This window comes from Cyclopterus lumpus, chromosome 10, assembly GCF_009769545.1.
Source record: "Cyclopterus lumpus isolate fCycLum1 chromosome 10, fCycLum1.pri, whole genome shotgun sequence".
Classification (NCBI taxonomy): Eukaryota; Metazoa; Chordata; class Actinopteri; order Perciformes; family Cyclopteridae; genus Cyclopterus; species Cyclopterus lumpus.
In genome coordinates this window covers 21,312,045-21,332,635 of record NC_046975.1, presented here as the reverse complement: position 1 = coordinate 21,332,635, position 20,591 = coordinate 21,312,045, and the positions used below count along the sequence as shown (strand labels likewise).

Sequence of the window (20,591 nt, the reverse complement as noted above, 5' to 3'; positions counted from 1 at the left end):
AACTCAAAGATTCAATTAGCATCACGGAAACGCAACCGCGTTGAGAGGCAGCCAAAAAAACTTTGCAACTGATAAATACAATCAGTTAAGCTGTAAAAGATGATACAGTCGGCAACCTAAACAATCCACTATCGGTTAATAATTAATCATTTGTGAAATGTGTTGGACCTTTTTCCATTGGAAAACAGTTCAACGAAAGTAGGCTACAGAAGCAGTTAAACCAACAGATCCAATAAACACCAAGTTACTTGAATGATAAAGTAAAAAAGACAAAAATAATGACTCGTCCAAAAGTTTTATTCAAAGCAAACAGCTGCAAAACATCCAGATTCATTAGAGGATATCAATTAGATCAGACTACAGAGGCGATGTGTTGGACATATTTAACAATCGAGGGATTCAAGGATAATTTATTGTCATTATGCAACACAGGGATGCACAACAAAGCAATTGTAGCAAATGGAGTTGTCGCCCATTTACAAGAAAAACATGACAAACAAATCAAAAGCAGAAACAGGAACGCATTCCTGGAGTGCAACAAAAACAATTATCTGGGAAAATAATATAATAATATGGAACATCTTAACATTAAAACCTCGACATCAGGAAAACATCGTTCATTAAACATATGTTTGAGCGCTAAGCATCGTGATGGAAACACAGAGTCCACCTCCTCTCGTCCCACCGGAGTCCGGCGCATGCGGTTTTCGCCCATCAAGTGCTGCTTGATCCGGGACCACGATGGAGCCGGGTCTCTGTAAGGATGCGGGCTCAATAGTCCCCTGGGTTCACCTGGAGTCTCACTTCATCCATCTTATTTCCCTGCGACCAAACATCAATCAGCCATGAGTAGACTGGGTAGTGGAGTGGCCTCAGGTCCTAGCTCGGTTAGCTTAGCTCCCATCGCGGCGCTCCTCCCTCTCCTATCTGCAGAGGTCCGGTGGCGGTCTGGCTAGGTTGTTGAATGTATTCTGACATTTGCCATAAATGCTCCAGTAATAAATGTGGCCCCCTGCAGCACGTTGATGCGCTGTCGTTGCAAATCAAATAATCAATTCAAATCACGATCGCTGTAGCCTTGAACAGTAAATAAGCTGTAATGTTATTGAATAAATGTAAAACAAGGTTATCCCGATCTCCCACCAACAGACTGTGTCTGGTTTTTATATAGTTTATGGTATACAGTCTGCAGACCTGATCTACATGATGGAGCGTTGTGTGGCTGAGTGTAGCTAACGCTAGCCCAGCTGCTGGGGAACAGATGTTCAGCTGGACGGATGTCCCAGGGACAAACAAAACGGTTGCTCCTACTTTATCTGTCTATTTACTGCCACTACTAAAATACATTTATACTCTGAGCAAGGGAGTGCCGCTTGTAGTAGTTCATCATTTTTGTCTTGATTGCGTAGAACGCATGCGCAGTTAGAGTCTTAGCCCACGTTAACCGACCAGCTGCTACTGTTCAAGATGCTAGTTCAGCGTTAGCATGACCCCCGGGAAGATAAACTGCACCTCCACTATGCTTTGGCAGTATTACTGTATACCAGCGTATAGGTGGACTCAAGGGCTGTCACAAGCGACCCCAAAACACGTGTTGGCATTGGTTTGGATGGTTATAATTGCGTATTGCTTTCGAACAGCATGCGCCTGAAGGAGAGAGACGGAGCGAGGCAGACGCACTCGCTTATGGCCCTCACGACTGAGAAGATGAAATACCTCATTTTATTCGTAATGGTGGAGGGGAGCCTCTGTGGCGGGTTTTGTGCCCTCACAATGTATGATTGGATCAGTCTGGATGACTCTGTGCAGCTTCAGTCTCAGTCAAGCAGCACGGCAGAGGAAAGAGACAGATACGTACGCCCATACAGACGTGAACCTGGTGTGCCTGAATATGAATTCATCGATATCAATTTTATAGGTCTATACCTTTTTCATTTAATGGTTTTTGGACTTTCAGAAAGAAGGTTTTCTTTAAAACCCAGAAGTTAATATGGCACTATAATACACACACTTGTTGACTAATATGAAATTCAAACAATTAATCTATGATCTTTCTAAAAAGGAAACCAACCAGTTCAGTCTTATGTTCTCTTTTGTATTTGAACTTTTGCTCCTGAATAAAGCAAAGGTATTCCTCTCCCAGAGTTTTTAGGATTATTTTTCAATGATGTCCTAAACACACACCATCTGTTTTCTATGACACTGTGTTGATGGGATGTATTGCATTGCACAGTTTGGGTCTTCTTCCAACTTATATATACATATATATATTGTGGCATCACAAGGGGACAGGTAGTGGAGGGGCGCTACAGAGTGGCCACCAGTGCAAAAACTACATCTCCCAGCCTGCCTCACCGCTCACCCAGCTGCAGCTGCTTAAGGCACCTGATTGAGGCAGGGCTGGGAGACTTAAGGGAGAGCACCTGGGAAGGAGAAAGGAGAGCGGAAGGTGAACTCACGAGCACCTGGAAGAGGACAACAAGGGAGAGGACCTCGTAGCCTGGATTCACCAGGATTGAGTTTTTGTTTGGTTAATTAACCACTTTCTCCTCCGGGATGTTTTGTGTTATCTAACTGGACCTTTTTTTTGATACTTTGTTGTTTTTGGATGTTACCTTGCTGGTGGGATGGGAAATAAACCTGGACTTTTGTTAAATACCCTCGGACGTGCCTGTGTTCATCTCTCTCTTGGCACCGCCCCAGGCTAGCCTGTCCTAGCGACAGCCCGTGACACTACAATATATATATATATATATATATATATATATATATATATATATGCAGTAGTGACAAGTTTATCGTCCAGAGTTTTGCATTAAATGTCCGGATCCCTCTCCTGCATCGTAGTAGCTGAGGGGAGTGAGGTAGAGAGAGCGTTGAGTAGGCAAGCTAATTATCGTCTCATTTATGGTAATCAATGTCCTATAGTCAGAGAGACCGCAAATGAAAAGTTTTGCAATTAAACTCAAACGTTTTTCAGAACAAACACAATGTTTCTTTTTTTTCTTTATTTTTTTCCAGCCATTTGTGTATTTTCTTTCTCACACATGTAACCTCAGGGGCTCAGTGGAGATCAACGATTAAGTAAATATGCTTCAAATATTCATGGGATAAGAAGTTCACTGGGAGATTCCAGCCCCTAAAAATGCTGTCATGCCATCAGTTGATCATTTTGCCGGAAAAGACTGATCACGCTGTCTTGCAGCAATAACATAATGCACTTGTTTTCGGAAAGCACATTAAGCAGACACAAGCTAAAAGTTTCATTTTTTTTTGCCTTCATTTTCTGGTCATATAAACCTGTGGAAGTGATGGTCCGTGTCGACTGAAAATGAGACATTACCTGAAGATTTCCAACATTACTCTTTGCTGATTTTAAAAAGAAGATAAAAGTAAAAAAAGAAAAATCTTTACCCACCAGGTGCCCTCCAAAAACGTCCCCTTATGATTTATTTATTTCTACTTCCGAGACTGATCTGGTTAAAATAATATGATGGAAACAGGAAAAAATAAACTTAAGGTCTTCTTACAGCCATCTCTCATGGTCTTTATCAGCAAATTGAAGCAAAGTTTGCTCAGTTGAGTAGTCTCAGTTGTCGTCACATGACCATAACTTTAGTAAGATAAGGGGAAATTAGATTTATGCCTCAAAGAATGCAACATGACTGTTGGCAGGAGGCAATAGAAATGCTCTAAATTTAATACCCTCTTGGATTATTGTGTTAAGTGTATTTGTTCCGATTCAAATTTGTAAAACAATAATATGTTAAAGTGTCCTTAATGATTGGTGGGTGTACTTTTAATGGGCAGAGTGGAGGACAGTCGTGGTTTGTCCATTAACACCTTATTGAACCATTGCTAAGCCATTATCCCTATGCAGTACATAGGTTTAATTTGTATTTACAGGGTGTTCTTTCCTACCATGCAAAGTTGTTTGTGATGAATGTGTCAGACAGCATGTTTATGAATACATTGGACGTGACTTGATTTGCTTGTTCTGTTAGATTTTCTCGAACACCCAGGTGCAAGGTCTATTCATGTGCCGTCGGTTGCGTTTGCAGAGAGCTACAAAATGGATGTTCAGTTGTAAACACACTCATATCTGCCTCCTTTACCTGAACTGAAAATGTTCCAGCCTTTTTTTTTTTCCAGAAATGTAATTAATTTCCCCTTCTCGCTGTATTTCCATCGTACGTGACGACTCAGGGCACACAGGAGTAGTTTGTGCTGCTCCTCCTTTTTTTTTTAACTGGGGCGTGTTTTACTGTTAAGGAGGAAATTGCCATCTTGTATGAGAAGTAAATGTCCTAAGATGTGAATGCGAAGGCTTTCCCTTCATTTTCAGTTAGTGAGCCGAGATGAAGGTATAAAGGCTGGCTAGGTTTCAGATCAGCAGGTAGCAGAGCTCAGCTTTCATTATAAAAAAAAAAAGGAACAGGCCTTCTCTTTTATTAGTTATACCAAATATTTGGCACATTTTTTCAAACAAAAATGACAAAAGAAAGCATTGGCCCCACAGATTACAAGAAAAACCCAATCCCATCCAATCGTGCTATACAGTATGAAAATAACTCAACATATTCACCTACAGTTACACGATTAGTTAATATTGTTCACTCGAGTGAGAACTTGCTAAATATAAGTAATGCCGTGACACGTTTCTTTCATGACTTGCGTTGCCTTTCAGAGGAAGGGCTATGCAACGGACTCATTGGGGTGGAAGGGGAAGTCATCAATGTTTTAAACATAGTGGGTTACTTTGCTCCAAAGGGTTGAAAGAAAAGCTCTTATGCCTCAAATAGCTTCCTCATAAAATGTTCACGGGTTGTTTATGCCACCAGGAGCAAAAGCGTTACCCGGTGTTGCGATTAGCATATACGTTGGGGGGAGGGGGGAAGGAGAGGAGGTGCATTTCAGCAGGTGATAACACACCACCTCCGTCGCGTTTGCTGATGGATGCAAAGGTCTTTCAGCGGGTGTACTCCTGGAAGACAGAGATCTTTGACTTGATGTGCCGAAGGATGACGAAGCTGCAAGCCTTTTCTCACGTTTAATATGCCACAAACATTTTTTAACCACACACAGATCGTTACCAGGAATGTTGTTGTAGAGTTGCTGCATACATCTCCATATTTAAAAAAAAACAAAAAACTGTGGAGCTTTCTTAACTGACAGCCGAGTATGTGAAAGTGCTAGTCATGACACTTTCCATTAGACACGGAGCTGTACAGTTTTAAACCTGGTGGTGGCTGCACATTTTTTGATTAAACCCTCCAGTAGCCTCTCAAAGTAAATTGCGTGAATCAGAAAAAACTAATGATTCATTTTTTCATATTGCGCGAATCCCTCGGCAGTGCGGTTGTTTCAGGGCACAGCATTGAATGAAGTGAACAAAATAAAATGAATTGAGCGAAGAAATTCTTCGTCGACTTGATTTAACCAACAGCTCTGTAAAAGTCTCTCAACAAAGAATCATCGTAAACCTCCACTTTACATCTTGTCTTTTTTTTTCTATACGTAATTCATCATGAAAGAAGCTATAAAAAAATTACTAATCCATGAAAGAAATCTAGACCGAAACGACTGATTAGTCACCGTACTGCTGGATGCTGGATACACAAACCTTTACAACGACACTCTTCTTCACTTCCCCCGAGGTCAACGATCAATGAGCGGCTCTCGAGAACATAGCAAGCAGCATTTAAGGGGGTTTAGCAATCGCCTCATTCTGGACAGACACCATGGGCATTGCACTAGTCACCTCAAATTAGGAAATGTAGTGTATTTTCATGTGGTAAATCTATTATAGTGGGGTTGTCTCGTTATTCAAAACACCATCCGATGGTTACAGATTTATTAAAGTATCTCTAGGTAAAACTCTTAACAAAATCTACAAGATTGTGCATAAATAACAACTCAAAACTGGTTTGAAAATGGGCTTCAAGACATCCTTGAGGCTTATGGCCACAGTTTATTTCAGTTACTGTGGGAAAAAGTACAGGCGTGATGGCAGACCGAACGCATACATTCAACTTTTTCTTTGCATGACAACGGCTTTGCTAAAAATACACTTAACTGCTGCTGCAACTCTGGATGCTCGTGTATTCCAGTAGTTGCTGCTCTGCACACGGCACTTACGTACGTACCCTCTCAACATCTGCTAAGACTTTTAAAGAAGTTAGTGTCAGCTGGTGTAAAGGAATGTGACATTATTTATGTGGCATGTAACGTCTTAGCATTGATTTAGGAGTTGTTCATTCTGATTTGCATCCCCTTGTACTCGCTCCTGGGCCTTTCGGGCCAGCTTAACTCGGTGCGCCCGAGTCAGAGCTCCTGACTGTTGTTTACCAACACTCTGGTTTCTCCCTCAGGACCCTGAGCCGCCGTAATGGAAAACATCAGATATGTACCAGGCAAACCTTCTTAGTTTAGGAAGAGGAAAAAGCCACTTTAGAAACGGGATCTGCACTATAGCTGGTTAGAAAATAGATGCACGTCCAAGAGTGAATGTGCTTCAAGACATTGCTGGACGTCCTGGAGTGGGACACTGAACCCCACGTTTCTCCCCGCTTTAATAGGGGTCGGCTACTACTTCGGATGGGTTGGTCGAAGTTCATGTATTTACCTGGAAGTGACCTTTGATATAAAGTGTTGTGGTTTTTGAGCATTTAGATGCAGCATGAGCGCAAGAGATGTCCGACGGCAGCTCGAAGGGTTTTACAAAGACTTTCCGTTACAATGCTGTTTGTCTTTTCCTGTGATAGCGAGCACCACTGATTTTGAATCATGTCTGATTAGGCGGCGTGACATGAAACAGTGTTTTCTTGAAGTGTACGAGGGCACTAACAATTAGCCAAGTAGCACCAAGGGCGGGACTAATGCCGTTGTCAAAGGCTGTCAGTTGTGAGCTTGAACCATAATAATCAAAGAGGCAATGTCAGACTGAAGATGCACACAGAAGGATTCACAAATGCATTTTGTTTCTTTCTCCACAAACAATATATATATATATATATATATATATATATATATATATATTTTTGCAAATAACAAAATATATATAAAATATATATTATATATATTATATTATTTGCATTATTATTTATTTTATTTATTTATTTTAAATATATATATAATACATTATATATATATAAAACACAAGATTCACAAATATAATTCTGATGCAGACACAAACACCTGCACTACATTTTTGATTCACAAACCCATTTGTTTGAACAAAAAAGGAACAACAAACAATTTGAACAATTGTTTTAATGTCTGCATTTTGTTTATAATTAATATTAATGAATAGTATTGTGGAGTGAGTCATTTATATATAAATCACAAACTACATTTGTGAATCGTCCTGTGTGCATTAATTACTTTTGAGACTGATCTCACCCCGAGTAAACAAGTTGACAATTCAGTTACAAAATATGATTATGTCGGCCGTGTCCAAGTAAGCCTGTTATCCTTTTAGAGAGTGTTCACCTCATTATGCATGCCTCGAATGATGATGCCCTTCAAATGATGTTCTGGAGTCACATATGTCGGGAACTTAGTGTTGCCTACATGCTCTGACTAAATGTTGACGTTTCACGAGGGCATTTTATGCCTGCATTGTTTTTAATAAGTACATTCAGACACATTTTCTTTGCATCAAAGGCTATTTGCCATGGAAAGTTTGTATAGGTCGTATACTTGCAAAGTCCTTAATGGTTATTGAAGGATTTTCTGTCGTAATATCATTGTTGAATTAAGGTTATGCAGTTCTAAAGTTGCACATTGATCCTCATATCCTAACTCTGAATCTGGACCTCTAGCTTTCGTGGTGAGCTCATCCTTTCAGTCTTTGAAGCTAACATTAGCTCGAGCCGCCACAGTGTAGAGCCATCAACAGTAACATGAATTTAATAGTTACTAATTAATTGGGTGTCACGAGTCATATCAAAACATTGTCAGACCTGACTTCACTGCAGTTTGTCATTATAACAATAACTGACTCACGCCCGCCGTCATCAGTCAATATTGTCAGCCTTTGTTGGAATTAAATGATTGGATTTGAATATTAGTGAGTAATGTAAAGCATGCCACTATTTTAGTATATTATATTCGTTGTGAATAATGAATTATAATTATCATCTCTTTAATTCACAAATAAAACTTCCTCAAATCGCCCCGTAAGTAAAGTATGTTATATATGTGTAGATACGTATGTATATATATGTTTATATATATATATATATATATATATATATATATATATGTATTTAAAGAAGAGTATATTATATATGTGTATATTTATGTATTTCAAGAAGAGTATATTATATATGTGTATATATATATATAGACATAAATAATATACTTGAGATGGCCTCAAAATCGCCCCGTATTTATTTCAAGTAAGAGTATATTATGTATATATATACATGTATATATATGTGTATACAGTATATATACATATATATATGTGTATATATATGTGTGTGTATATATATGTGTATATACTGTATATATATATATATATATATACGCATGTGTATATATATATATGCATGTGTATATATATATATGTGTATGTACTGTATATATGTATATATATATATATATATATATATACATACACGTGTATATATATACGGGTGTGTATATATATATATATATATATATGCGTGTGTATATATATATGTGTATGTACTGTATATATATATATATATATATATATATATATATATATATATATATATATATATATATATATATACACATTTACCACTGAGCATCATGTATTTCTGCAATGCTCTGAAACAGTAATAGGTCATCAATAAATGAATGGCTGTGCACAGCTCTTCATTTGTCTCTGATGTCGGCTGATGACCAGACTGTTGGACGTGCATACTGATAACAAATGACCGTGCCCTTCGCTGACCCTGCTGGTGGCAGAGGATGCCTGCTGGCTGCGCGACACAAATTCACAGAATAATCATTATGCCCGGCCGCCGCAGGGATTTAATAAACTAGCAAATTGACTGTCTCCAATCAGGTCACAGTGTACGCGGCCGTCTCTCGTCTAAACCCTCTGCGACGGCATAATGCGGGACTGTTTGTGGGGGGGGAGATGTTTCGGGATGCGAATGAGGGCTCAACTCTTTTAAGTTAGTGCGTTAAAACCACGCCACGCGTTTCCAATCGAAGAGCCACAACGCTCTCAAAAGTGAAATTCCACGATTTAACACCGCCTCATTTCTCAGATGCTATACGTCATCTCTCGTGATTATATCAACTTTTACTTGGAATTAAAAAATGCACGCTTGGTTTTAGCTGTTCACACGATGATACAAGGCGCCAAATAACGCATTGGTAAAACCATTTGCTCTTTTTGCCTTTATGTATCTGCTCGTTCTGGTCAAAGCCAAATGAATCATAGATTGTAATTAATGCAGTGAAGCACCACTCTAGTCAATATTTATTGGCCAGAGAGACAGTGTGTGCGATGTGAGAGTGGAGTTGGTGGATGCCGGTCTCTATGCGCCTCAGTTCAGTTATTCTTCTTCCTTCCGTGACAGTTTTACAGTTCAGTTACACTCTCTTATCTCCACTAAGTGCAGGGCAACCCCTGTGCTCTACGAATTATGGTCATGTGACACTAATATGCATGTCTAATATGTTTAGAAAGCAACAATCTCTGTTAACATTTTGATCCCATACATGTATAGTCAAAGGCCATCAATCAATCCCCAACGATGACGTGCTTTCAGTTGTCTAAAAATAACCATGAAAACGTGAATCTATTTGAAGTTCCAGGAGGGAAAACACATATTAATACTTTCAAATTGAATGCATTGCATGTGCAGTCTTTATTTGCTTTCCTATTTTACGTCTGCAGGAATAGAAATGTGGCTGGCTTTGCATTAAAAATGTAAAAAGAAATTACAATCATAGGAACGTAACCAAAGGAAAGTCGTAAAAGGGACCACGCGACAATAACACAGAATTAAAACATTATTTTAATATTCAACGTTATATACATTTGGCTGGATATGCTTGTAATACGACGTATAGCTAAGTGTTAAGATTAAGTTCATCGTAAATAAAAAATGAATGATTCATCAAATTCATGGCAGCATTAATCCAATTTGGCCTGAAAATGGGAGAAATGTGACAAAACTTGCTCATAAATAGCATAGTACAAGTACTAACCCTGAAATGACATGTTAGCAAACAGTTGCATATTTAGATATTCAATAAAAACAACATTACATGTTTCTGGCCACTCTGTTTGGCTAAAATTGTTATTCTTCAACAGCTCCGGATTCACACCAAAACAAGAACAAGTGCGGTATGAAGCCGCACATTACGCTTATTCCTTAAACATAGTGACATTTTCACAGATAGAATAAGCTGCGGACAATGTAATAACTTTCTTTGTCGCCCCAGCGTCTCTTATGTTCATAACTTTACGCAACAGTGCGGCGTTGAGAGGCACTCTCGCTCTGATGGCTGTGGAGTTTATTTTATTAATTTTTTTTCTCCGCTCATCATACCCGTTCGCCGTCCCTCGAGGTCTATCGCAAAAGGGCAATCTAACAGTGAGCAAGCTGCTATTAGAAAGCCAATATATTTGATGTGGTTCACGGGGTCTCTGCACAGACCGCCGTGCGGCTCGTCGAGACGTATTCGTGTCCGTACAGGTTTGAAATGGCAGAACCGCAACAGATTCATGTCCTCAAAGGAAATCACACTCATCATTTATTGAGGGGTGTTTTTGTTCTCATATTAAAAAGCCTTTTTTGGGGGGAAATTAAGCCATCATCACGATCCTGCAGTTGTTCCTAGTTGTTGCCGTTTTAATGATGTTCTATTTATTCAAATAACCCGCTGCTAGTAAAAAAAAAAAAACACATACAAGCTGCAATGTTTGAGTCTGGTACTATTTGAAGGGGGGTTTCGGGTTCAGGGTCTGCTGCAGAGCTGCACCCCAGAAGCAGGCTTTTTTTTTTTATAAGAAGGTGTGGAAACCCAAACCATTCCTTCCCCTTTAGAGTTAACTGTAGAGCGTTAAGTCACGCTCACGTCCAGGTGGAGGGTTTTCATGCACAGCTAACCTGTGAGACACATTGTTTAAAGTTCAGCAAGGGTCAAATAAAACATACATTTTATGCAAACGACTTTTGAAAAAAATCCTTTAGATTTTGTTGACCATCTTGCAACCTCTGACGCCTTTGGGGGTTCTGGCTCAAGGGTTATGAACCCGCTGCTCTATGCGGTGACATCACCTCCTACTCTCGGATATTGTGATGGACATGTTTCTCTTTTTTATGATGTTTTATGGATCAAATGATTGATCGCGTAAAAAATATCACGGAGATGCATGCTCCTGTAGCTCGACCTTGAGCGGCCATGTAGGTGTAGATGTACTTGACCTCTCTCTCTCTCTCTCTCTCTCTCTCTCTCTCTCTCTCTCTCTCTCTCTCCCCCTTTCCTGTCTATCTCCAGCTGAAGTATAATGAAGGCAGAAAACCCCGTAAAATAGAATCTTTTGAAAAATTGCAAATGAATAATGTAATGTAAATATTTGTTAGCAGCAGTGGTGCATTGTCTTTTTATTTCCTTTTAACATCAATACATGTTCCATGAAATCTTAATCAACCATGAAAAAAGACTGCGAAAAATGCGAATGCGACAAGGTCGCATTATAATTCACAAAGTAGCAACACAGAATTAAACAAATTAGGTTTCTTCTGTTTTTTTTCTGGCCCCTGTGACTCCATTAAGTGGTGCTGTTGTCAGAAATGTAAGACGTTCACTCTCCTCACCGCTAACCGACTTTGAAAAGTAGCCCTTAAATTGACCAAGCCGCCTCTATGCCAATGAAGATATGATGAGGGTTACCCAATCGGAGTGGGACGGCCTTACACACACACACACACACACACATAGGCGGAACATATTTATCTCTGATTTAAAGTCCTTTTTATTAAAAATGTACTTACATTTATATGACATCTTTGCAATCTTGGTATATATATATATATATATATATATCATTTCCCTGAGGGTTGACCATGAGATCCAACCTGTAGAAAGAGCTTAAACTCAGACTTCCCATCTGTTTCCGGTACACATCGATCACAGGTTGTGTGGATCGTTAAATCAATGTAACTTTATTTCCATGTTTTTGTTTTTTTTCCCCGCAGCTTTTATGGGACACAATGGCTACCCGAGCCCATGTGAACACAAGTACTGCGGCTTGGGGCGTCACTGCGTGGCCAACCACGAGACCGGCCAAGGGGAGTGCAAGTGCTTGGATCACTGTAAGCCGCACTATAAACCCGTGTGTGGTTCAGATGGGAAGCTGTACCAAAACCATTGTGAGCTCCACCGGGCCTCCTGTCTCAGAGGACACAAGATTACCATCATGCACAGTGAGGAGTGCTTCTACAAAGGTAAGAGCTCATGTGACCTTTCTCTAATGGTGTGTGTGTGTGTGTGGTCCAGTGGATACTGTATGTCTACCACCGTGCCCTTTGCAATGTATGCGAGGTCCTGTTGGCCCCCCCCCGTAACCTTCGTGGTGTAATTGAGTTTACCTCCTGCTATGACAGGCACCTAAATGTTTAGATTAAAAAAAATACAACCGCATTTGAGACGTCCACAATATGGAATATTTGAAGCTTGCTTCTGATTTTGACAACTTCAGCATTTGAAGGTGGTAAAAATGAAGGAAAAGGACCTACAACAACATACTGTATGTCAGATATGGGCATACTTTCAACCAAACTCATGCAGTTGTGCTATAGGTAGCTACATGGGACACAGGTGCTTGCGTTAGTGCCATGTCGCATGAGCCATTCTGTGACCCAGGACTGAATTTAGGTTATTTATGACCTAAAAGGATTGGGAAATTAAAGATTTTACAACGTAGAAGAAAAGGAAACATCTGTGAGTGAGATACAGTCGGGGAAATTACCATCAGCCAAATGTGGGGCTGCTGAGCTAGTTTACTCCACCGGCCTCTTTGGCAAGTAGCCAGCCATCATTAGGGAGTGCCCTTCTAGTCTTCTGCTACTTGGTTGGTAAAATAGTGCAAATCTGCATGTTGGCTCATAGACTTGAAATGTTCTTACCCTAGATCTAAATGGCTCATTGAAAAGATGTCACTCCGATGAAGATAAATAATAAGTTCCCCCCCACCAACAGTGAAAAGAATAAACAAAGAAATTGATTGCTATTCTGTGTTTTGTAGAGTTTGCTCATTTTTCGTGGTGTTTTTGTACAGATTGAACACAAAAGTTTTGCCAGAAAGCAAATGAGCGTATTTCCCAAAATGTCAAACTATTCCTTTAATGTGACGGCAGGCATAACAAGGGAAGGAAAAAAAATAATATTTTTTATGCATTTAAAATGTTTTAAACGATTTTGAAAAGTCCACGTGGGAATATTATACAGGGAACGTCATTAAAAGCAGTAAGTAACGTTTTTTGTGGATGCATATTTTATTGAAAATCTAGCACATGCAGTCCATCAAATAACATAAGAGCACATGCCATTGTACCCTCACGTCTTAAAAATAACCTATTTAATCATCACAAAAGAATGTCGTTGAACTGACGACATGAAATATTGACGTAATACAGCAGTGTTCAACATTGCATAGTAAATACAACATCAAATATTAAAAGAATCAATCTGAAAACCAGTCATATCGTGAAAGGCGCAGCTCGGTTTGGAGTCGGGTAGCAGGTGGTGCTCTAGTGCTCATATTTCCCCAGAGAAGGTCGACTGCTCTCTACCATTGATTGTATAAACACACCAATTATTCTTAGTCCCTGGAAACAAGGCTACTCCTCCTTTTTGCAAAGCCCGACATCACATAAGTAAGAGCTCCTGACACTCGGCACCTTTTGTTCTATTCAGAGCAAACGTCGCAAACTGCTCACAGCATATTCATGATATTCATGAGCGATTGACTGGCATTGATTTGAGGAGGTTTCTCAGCTCACTTGTTTACTTTGAAAAGTATACTTCAAACTAAACTGGGAACCACTTTGGATCCATGTGCTGTTGCCGATGAAACTCTCTTGTGGTCCCCTCCGTTTCAAAGGTTTTTTTTTGGGGCGTGCCACACCCAGAAAAAAAAACAAAATTGTAAAAAATTGCTTTTACACCAATTCCCCGGCGCTACACGAGAGCCAAACACATACAAAAAGCATCTTAAAACGGCAGCATCGTGATTTGGCATACGTTGAGAGCCCGCCGCCTGTGCAGGAACAGAGTGGATAAGCCACTGATGACAATCCAAGCATCTGTTTTCATCGCAAAAGTAAAAAAAAGACATTCAGATCAGCGATACACCTCTGGTTGTAGCTCATGTGCCCTGTCCCCCCTCCCCAACCCCCTCAACACCCAATCAGCATCTGTCCGCGATGCAGAGTGGGATATTTGACCAATGTCAGGCGATCGATATCAGATCAACAGGAGCCAAAAGAAGGAATAAGAAGAAAAAAGGCCTCTTTTTTTTTTCTTCTCTCGCTCGGTCCAGACGTTCTCTTTCTTTTTCTTTGCGGTGACGTGATATGTAATCAATTTCTCATTGGGGGAGAGCACCAGGGAGAGGACACGGGACACCATTAGTAATCTCCGCTCGAAGGCATTTGTTTTCTTCTCGACGCGTTCAGATATTCATAAAATTGTATAAAAGAAGAAGAAAAAAAACCTCAATTCTAAACAACGTTTACAGCTTTAAATCTTTACACAGGAAAGCTGAAGGATTGCCTAAATATTAAACAGCCTCGGAGGATTTGTTCTTTGTTTCAAAGGGAACAAAAGGAACCGGGGCAATCAGAGGAAATAGATAATTGAGCAAATTTAATAGAGCTTACAACCAAATCTAGATGTGATTATGATTCCGGGGGTTATTAGCGGGTAAAATAGAATCTGCCCTCAATGGCGTGTTAAATGTGTCACTTGATTATTTGTCCTCCAGGTAATGCGTTCAATTTACCTTGCAATATGGAGATATATTCTTATTATCGCAGCATAAAATTAAATTTACCCTCACTTCAGTATTGGTTATTACCATAATGGTGGTTATGTTTGGGTCCAATGTGTGCCTATGTCTGTTAGTTTGTTCATTTCCAAGATATCTACTATACATATTTCAATTAAATGTGGTAGAAGGAAGCAGTAATGACTTTGTAACCGCACTAACGGCTGACCCGAGGCCAGTCGGTTGGTCGGTTCACAACAACGAGTGGATGAATTGACTTGAAATCTTTTGGTAGACACTCGTGGTCCTGAGAGGATGAAGCCGACTAAGTTTGGTTCCCCCGCCCCTTGACCTTTCTTCGCGCACCACCATGCGGTTTACTTTTGTCTGTGTGAAATAGGACCACCGTTACCGTCGCCTTACAAAAAAAGGGGTCCGGGGGGTTCGAAACCCGGGCCGGCTGACCCCATCTGTGTGGAGTTTGCACATTGACCCCATGGCAGCGCGAGTTTGCTCCGGGCTCTGCAGCGTCCTTCCAAAGACGTGCAGGTTGGGTCAATTGAGGACTATAAATTGCCTGTAGGTGGGAGTGTGAGTGTGGATGGTTGCCTGTCGCTATGTGTCAGTCAGGCGACCCGTTCAGGGTGAATCCTGCCAGCTGCAGGCCACCCCCGCAACCCCCAACAGGAGAAGCTGCGGTTACAGATAGCGGATGGATGGATGACAACCATTGGATAGATTGCTATGCAACAATCTCGTGACATTACATCTAACGCCATCGTCAGGTGAATTTGTTATTCATCTAATACTTTGGCTTTGTGACTAAATACATGCAAAACCAATGACATTCCCATCAGTTGTCAGCTGTACGTTGTGTTTAGCAGGGGTGTCCCCGGTCGTTCCAAAGGATGGGTATCACAGCAGATCTGGGCCTATTTTAATGGATCACTATCTTACAAAATGAAGTCAATCAAAGTGTGATCTGGTCTAGATTGTACTGTACTGTGGTCCTCAGCAGCCTACTTGTGTGGTGCAGCATTTCAACGCATATGCTTTTGAATGTGAAAACGCCCAATTGCTTCATTTTTGTTTCTAATAAACAGGTTTTAGTTATATATATATATATATTGGCTTATATCTGATGCACATGTATGTCCTTCCAACAATATAACCTACCTTCTTTTAAATCCCATCTGCGTCTATGTTTACACCTCCTTTCAGAAGTGAAGATTTTCCAAACCCTAAAACTTATTGCGACTTCCTTCTTTTTTTTTAAAAATGAATATGCAGTGGGGAGAAAGCGCAGCCTGCAGACACTCGCAAAAAAAATGATAAGCAAACTGTGACTCCATCCGGGGTTGTTTGATGAATAAAATAAAAAATAAAAACATGAGATTAGTTTGAGGTGGAATGCATCACATTTGCAAAAAAAAAAAACCTCAATGAATCTCTCCCTCGGATGTTCATTGGCTGAATGTAGGGCATGGAAGCAGCAGACAGTCTTCCCCTTGTCCGGTATATTAAACTGGTGGAAATCTTTAACCATAGGTTGTTCAATTTGGTACACAATACCGTAAATGAACTGTCAATGCCAGATGGATGACATGTTGCACTAATGCTCTGCTGTCTGCCACAAATTGCCTCGTACTTTTCTCGTCGTTAGTTATAGAAGCTAATAAAATGTCGATCAGCCGGTCACAGGAGATTAAAATCCATCATTCACACCACATTCAGTGCAAACCTCATTTTATTATGGATGCGCAGGTCATCTTATTTTAGACCCATATGTGTTCAGCAGATCTAAAATCCTCGGCAACACAACTGCTGATTAAACACTGAACCTCCTCCAATGCAAATATCCGGGATACAAATGTGTAAGTCATATGCCAAAGCACATTTCACAAACATCAGTGTGTTCACAGTGGATTTACATGTTTGGATATTATTGGGTGTGTTATTCCCAGATATTTCACACACACACACACACACACACACACACACACACACACATCCAACATGCTATTTCTAAAGTAGAGAGATAGTGCTTCAGTGGATTGTGACATTGCGGTGCCATTAGTTCATTTCTTTAAGAGAAGCTGTACCATTATCTCCTTTGGTCAAATGCCACAGTGATGTCTTAATGAGACCAAATATCAAATATAAGTCCAGAGTATCTCACCATCTCTGAAAAGATTCTGCCTCATATTAATTTGATAGACAGACAATTAGTCCCCTGGGCGAGCTTAAAACCCAGAGCCGGTGGAAATGATTGCTTCTAAACTGACATCTATATATGCAAAGAAGCTGAAACCATTTCTGGTTCCCCCCGCTGGATGGGTGAATGTTGGCAATGGATCGTCCCTGTCAGACATAACTTCTCTGCGCTTCACGTCAAGCTTTGGAAGACAGGATACAAAAAAAATGACAGCCATGTGTTGACTGAAGCTTCTCATTAGCACTGGGGAGAGCCACATGACCCACCATTTACCCCTCCGCACTGCACGGCAACTTAACCGGGATCGGATCTGATTGAAAATTAAATGGTGCACAAAAGCCTGTCCAATCCGCGGTTGGGAAACGTGTGCATGAAGGCGAGCAATCTCTGTAATAAGCAATTGCCACGAGCGGAGACAATCAGGGCTAAGGTTGCGGCACATCAAGCGAGTGGTTTCAGTGCATTCGGCACATCCAATTACCTGGGAGATCATTTAGGAAAAGCTTCAGACGATCGGGTCCAAAAGAAATACCTTCTGTGCCAGAGGTTCTCCATTTTTTATTTACTACTTACTGTGCTGTCGCACTGCATCATTTACTTTACCGTTGCATCGGGACGTTGGGGGAGCATGCGCCGCCGTTTTACATGGGATGTGTTTTAACATTGAGATGAGCAGGTGGTGTTGGATTGCATCACTCCTTTATAAAGTAAAATGGCCTGCAGACTTTACGTGGTCACGTAAAAAACATTGATTCTGAGATTTTAGGGATGCCAAATGCCCAAAAAAGATAGAACAACGAACAAACATACACAGAAAGTTAGCAGTTATTCAGAGTTTTGAAATATCCATTTAAATATGTAAATAAATAAAATGAGTTTGAGTCCCAAAGTTTTTTATATCGTACGGTAATGGTAAACTGCTAAATAGCTAAAATGTAAAATATGTAAAGTAAGCATTCTGCCTTGAACAGGATGGAGTGTCAGGCCTAATACACCTGACGGGGTGGGTTAGTGCAACAATGCACTTCTTTTTAATCACAGTAATGGTTTCAATCAGCGATGGGTTGCTGAGTATACCTCCCAATTGCTGCCAACATGTGATTAATGAGTAATATTAGAGAACCTGGAATAGCACTTTCACTTTCATAATTACAGTGGCATTGCAACAGCTTGCCTACTTGTAGCGGGATAATGACCTCACCTGCATCCTTGCAGCTCATGCCTCCATGTGTTCCTTGTAGGTCTGCGATAAGATTCATTATTCTGCTCATGATCTTCCGGATTAATCAGTTTATCTTTAGAATATCAGAAAAGAGTGAATCGTGTCATCACAGCTTCCCGTAGTGCAGACCAACGTCTTCAGATTGTTTTTATTGTCATCGGACTAACAGCGCAAAACCAAAATATACTCAATTTACTGTCATTGAAACGAGAGAAAAGCTGCAGAGGAGAAAACAAAAGGATTGACTGAAATGACGACTCCATCAGCAAAATTGTTCTTGATTAATTGTTTGTTTGGCATATTATGAAATCAACTAATTGTGTTCCCTCTAATTTGCATTACATGAATCTGCATTGCAGGATTCAAACACTTCGCTGGTTAAATATCAGGGGAAATACAATGTGTACACTGGCTCTGACATTAACGCCTATATATATTGTTCCTTCTTATGTTTGTGAAAAACATGGGTCAGCCATTAACAAAAAGAAGGCAATTGAGAGTGAAAGGTGCGGCGCTATGATTTGATGGACATAAAGAGAGAGAGAGAGAGAGAGAGAGAGAGAGGGCGACTTCGGCCTCTGGGGGTGAGAAACTACTCAGAGAGAACCATTTTCTGTTTTCGTATAATCTTGTGAGAGAGAAAAATCAATAAAGGTTTGACATTGATGGAGGCTTGTCCCTCACATTCCCTCTGACAAGTCAGTCAGTCACAGGGTGTCACTTGTATTTATTCTCATGTAATTAAACTAGCTTGGATCTTGTAAAAAAAATGAAGTAAAGAACAGTAGTTCAGGGAGTGCACTTGTAAATCGTTTTGGTTATCAAGCAGCATTTGTATAACTTTATTTTTATTATATTAGTTATCAGAGATCTTTTTTGCAGAGGTGTAGTTCCCATCAGTATAACTTTATTAATGATCATTTAATGGCAAAACTGTATTTACGTGATGTGAACATAGTTTTGTATTTTTTTGGGTCGGTCACTTTCTGCCAAACAAGTCGAACAACTTTAAAAACAGATTTATTTTTTACTGTACTATTGTTATATTGCCACTGTACAGCACTGTTCTATTTTGCATTTCATATCAAACCAGGCACATATATGCCACACAGCACATAACGCACATCTGTAACCAGGCAGTGTCTATAAAAGTAGAGCTTTTTGAACTACAGTGCTTTTGTTGTCGGCTGCCTCTCTGGCACCTCGGTGGAGCAAACTCTTTGAGGAACGACTCCCCTGGGCTCTGCCAAGAAAAACATGCTCATGAAGCATCACAGCATCCGGCCTCCAGAGACCCTCTTACCTTAGCGACGCGCCTCCTGTCTTTCCCCACCGGAGGCTTTTCCAGCGAGATCAGCTTGTGTACAGTAAAGGAGCTTCTGAGCCCTCTTGTGCGTTCTCGCTTTTTCTTTTAATGACTCTCTGGTGCCCGGTGACGCCGCGACCTCTGTGCCAGACCTGGCATCGTCGTCGACGGGAAGCGCCAAAAGAACAAGCTCCTCATTAAAATCTAGACCTGTGGATCATTAAGTTTGCAAAGGGCGTCCAAAACCCTTGTTGGCTGCCGGGTCTATGTGCCGCCGGTCGACTCTGAAGTTGCTTGTTGTTTGCTCGTCGCGATCTGCTTCGTTGATTTGCTCCAAAATGAGATTTACCGATTTGATTTATGTGAGACCAAAACAAAAATATCTCGGCGATTAACTAAACTGGGGTTTGGACGTTGAGGCTAAATGTTAGTGTGGAGTTCAGCAGCACTCAGGGGCCGAAGAGATTAATGTTCCAGTTCAATCTATCCAGATTATCTGCTCATCGTCTGTGTAACAGATCAGCTGATGCAGGATTAGATAGGTTTTTTTTTGTAACTAAGAGCCACAACCTCACACACACACACACACACACACACGCACACACACGCACATAGGCTGTTTTACACCAAAACATGCTTATGTGATTGCATATATTGTTACGTGTTTTTTTCCCCACAACAGCCTTTAAAGTTGTTCTGATAGATACACATCCTGTATCAAGTTACCATTTCATTGATTAGCTCATATAAACTACACAAGAACAACACTTACGAGTGTTGGTGATGGAAGTAGCCAACGAGTGAGAGTTGAGAGTTGGTGCAGTACCGGCTTAGATGGTTATTACCATTCATTCAATCA

At 40.4% G+C, this 20,591-nt stretch overlaps 1 protein-coding gene across 1 annotated transcript in view; it reads left to right on the top strand.

Annotated features, from left to right (window-relative positions):
• fstl5 (follistatin-like 5) overlaps positions 1 to 20,591 on the top strand; it is a 159,167-nt gene that overhangs the window by 53,042 nt on the left and 85,534 nt on the right. The window contains 1 exon segment of the mRNA XM_034543006.1: positions 12,198 to 12,446. Coding sequence (XP_034398897.1) covers positions 12,198 to 12,446 — 249 coding nt within the window.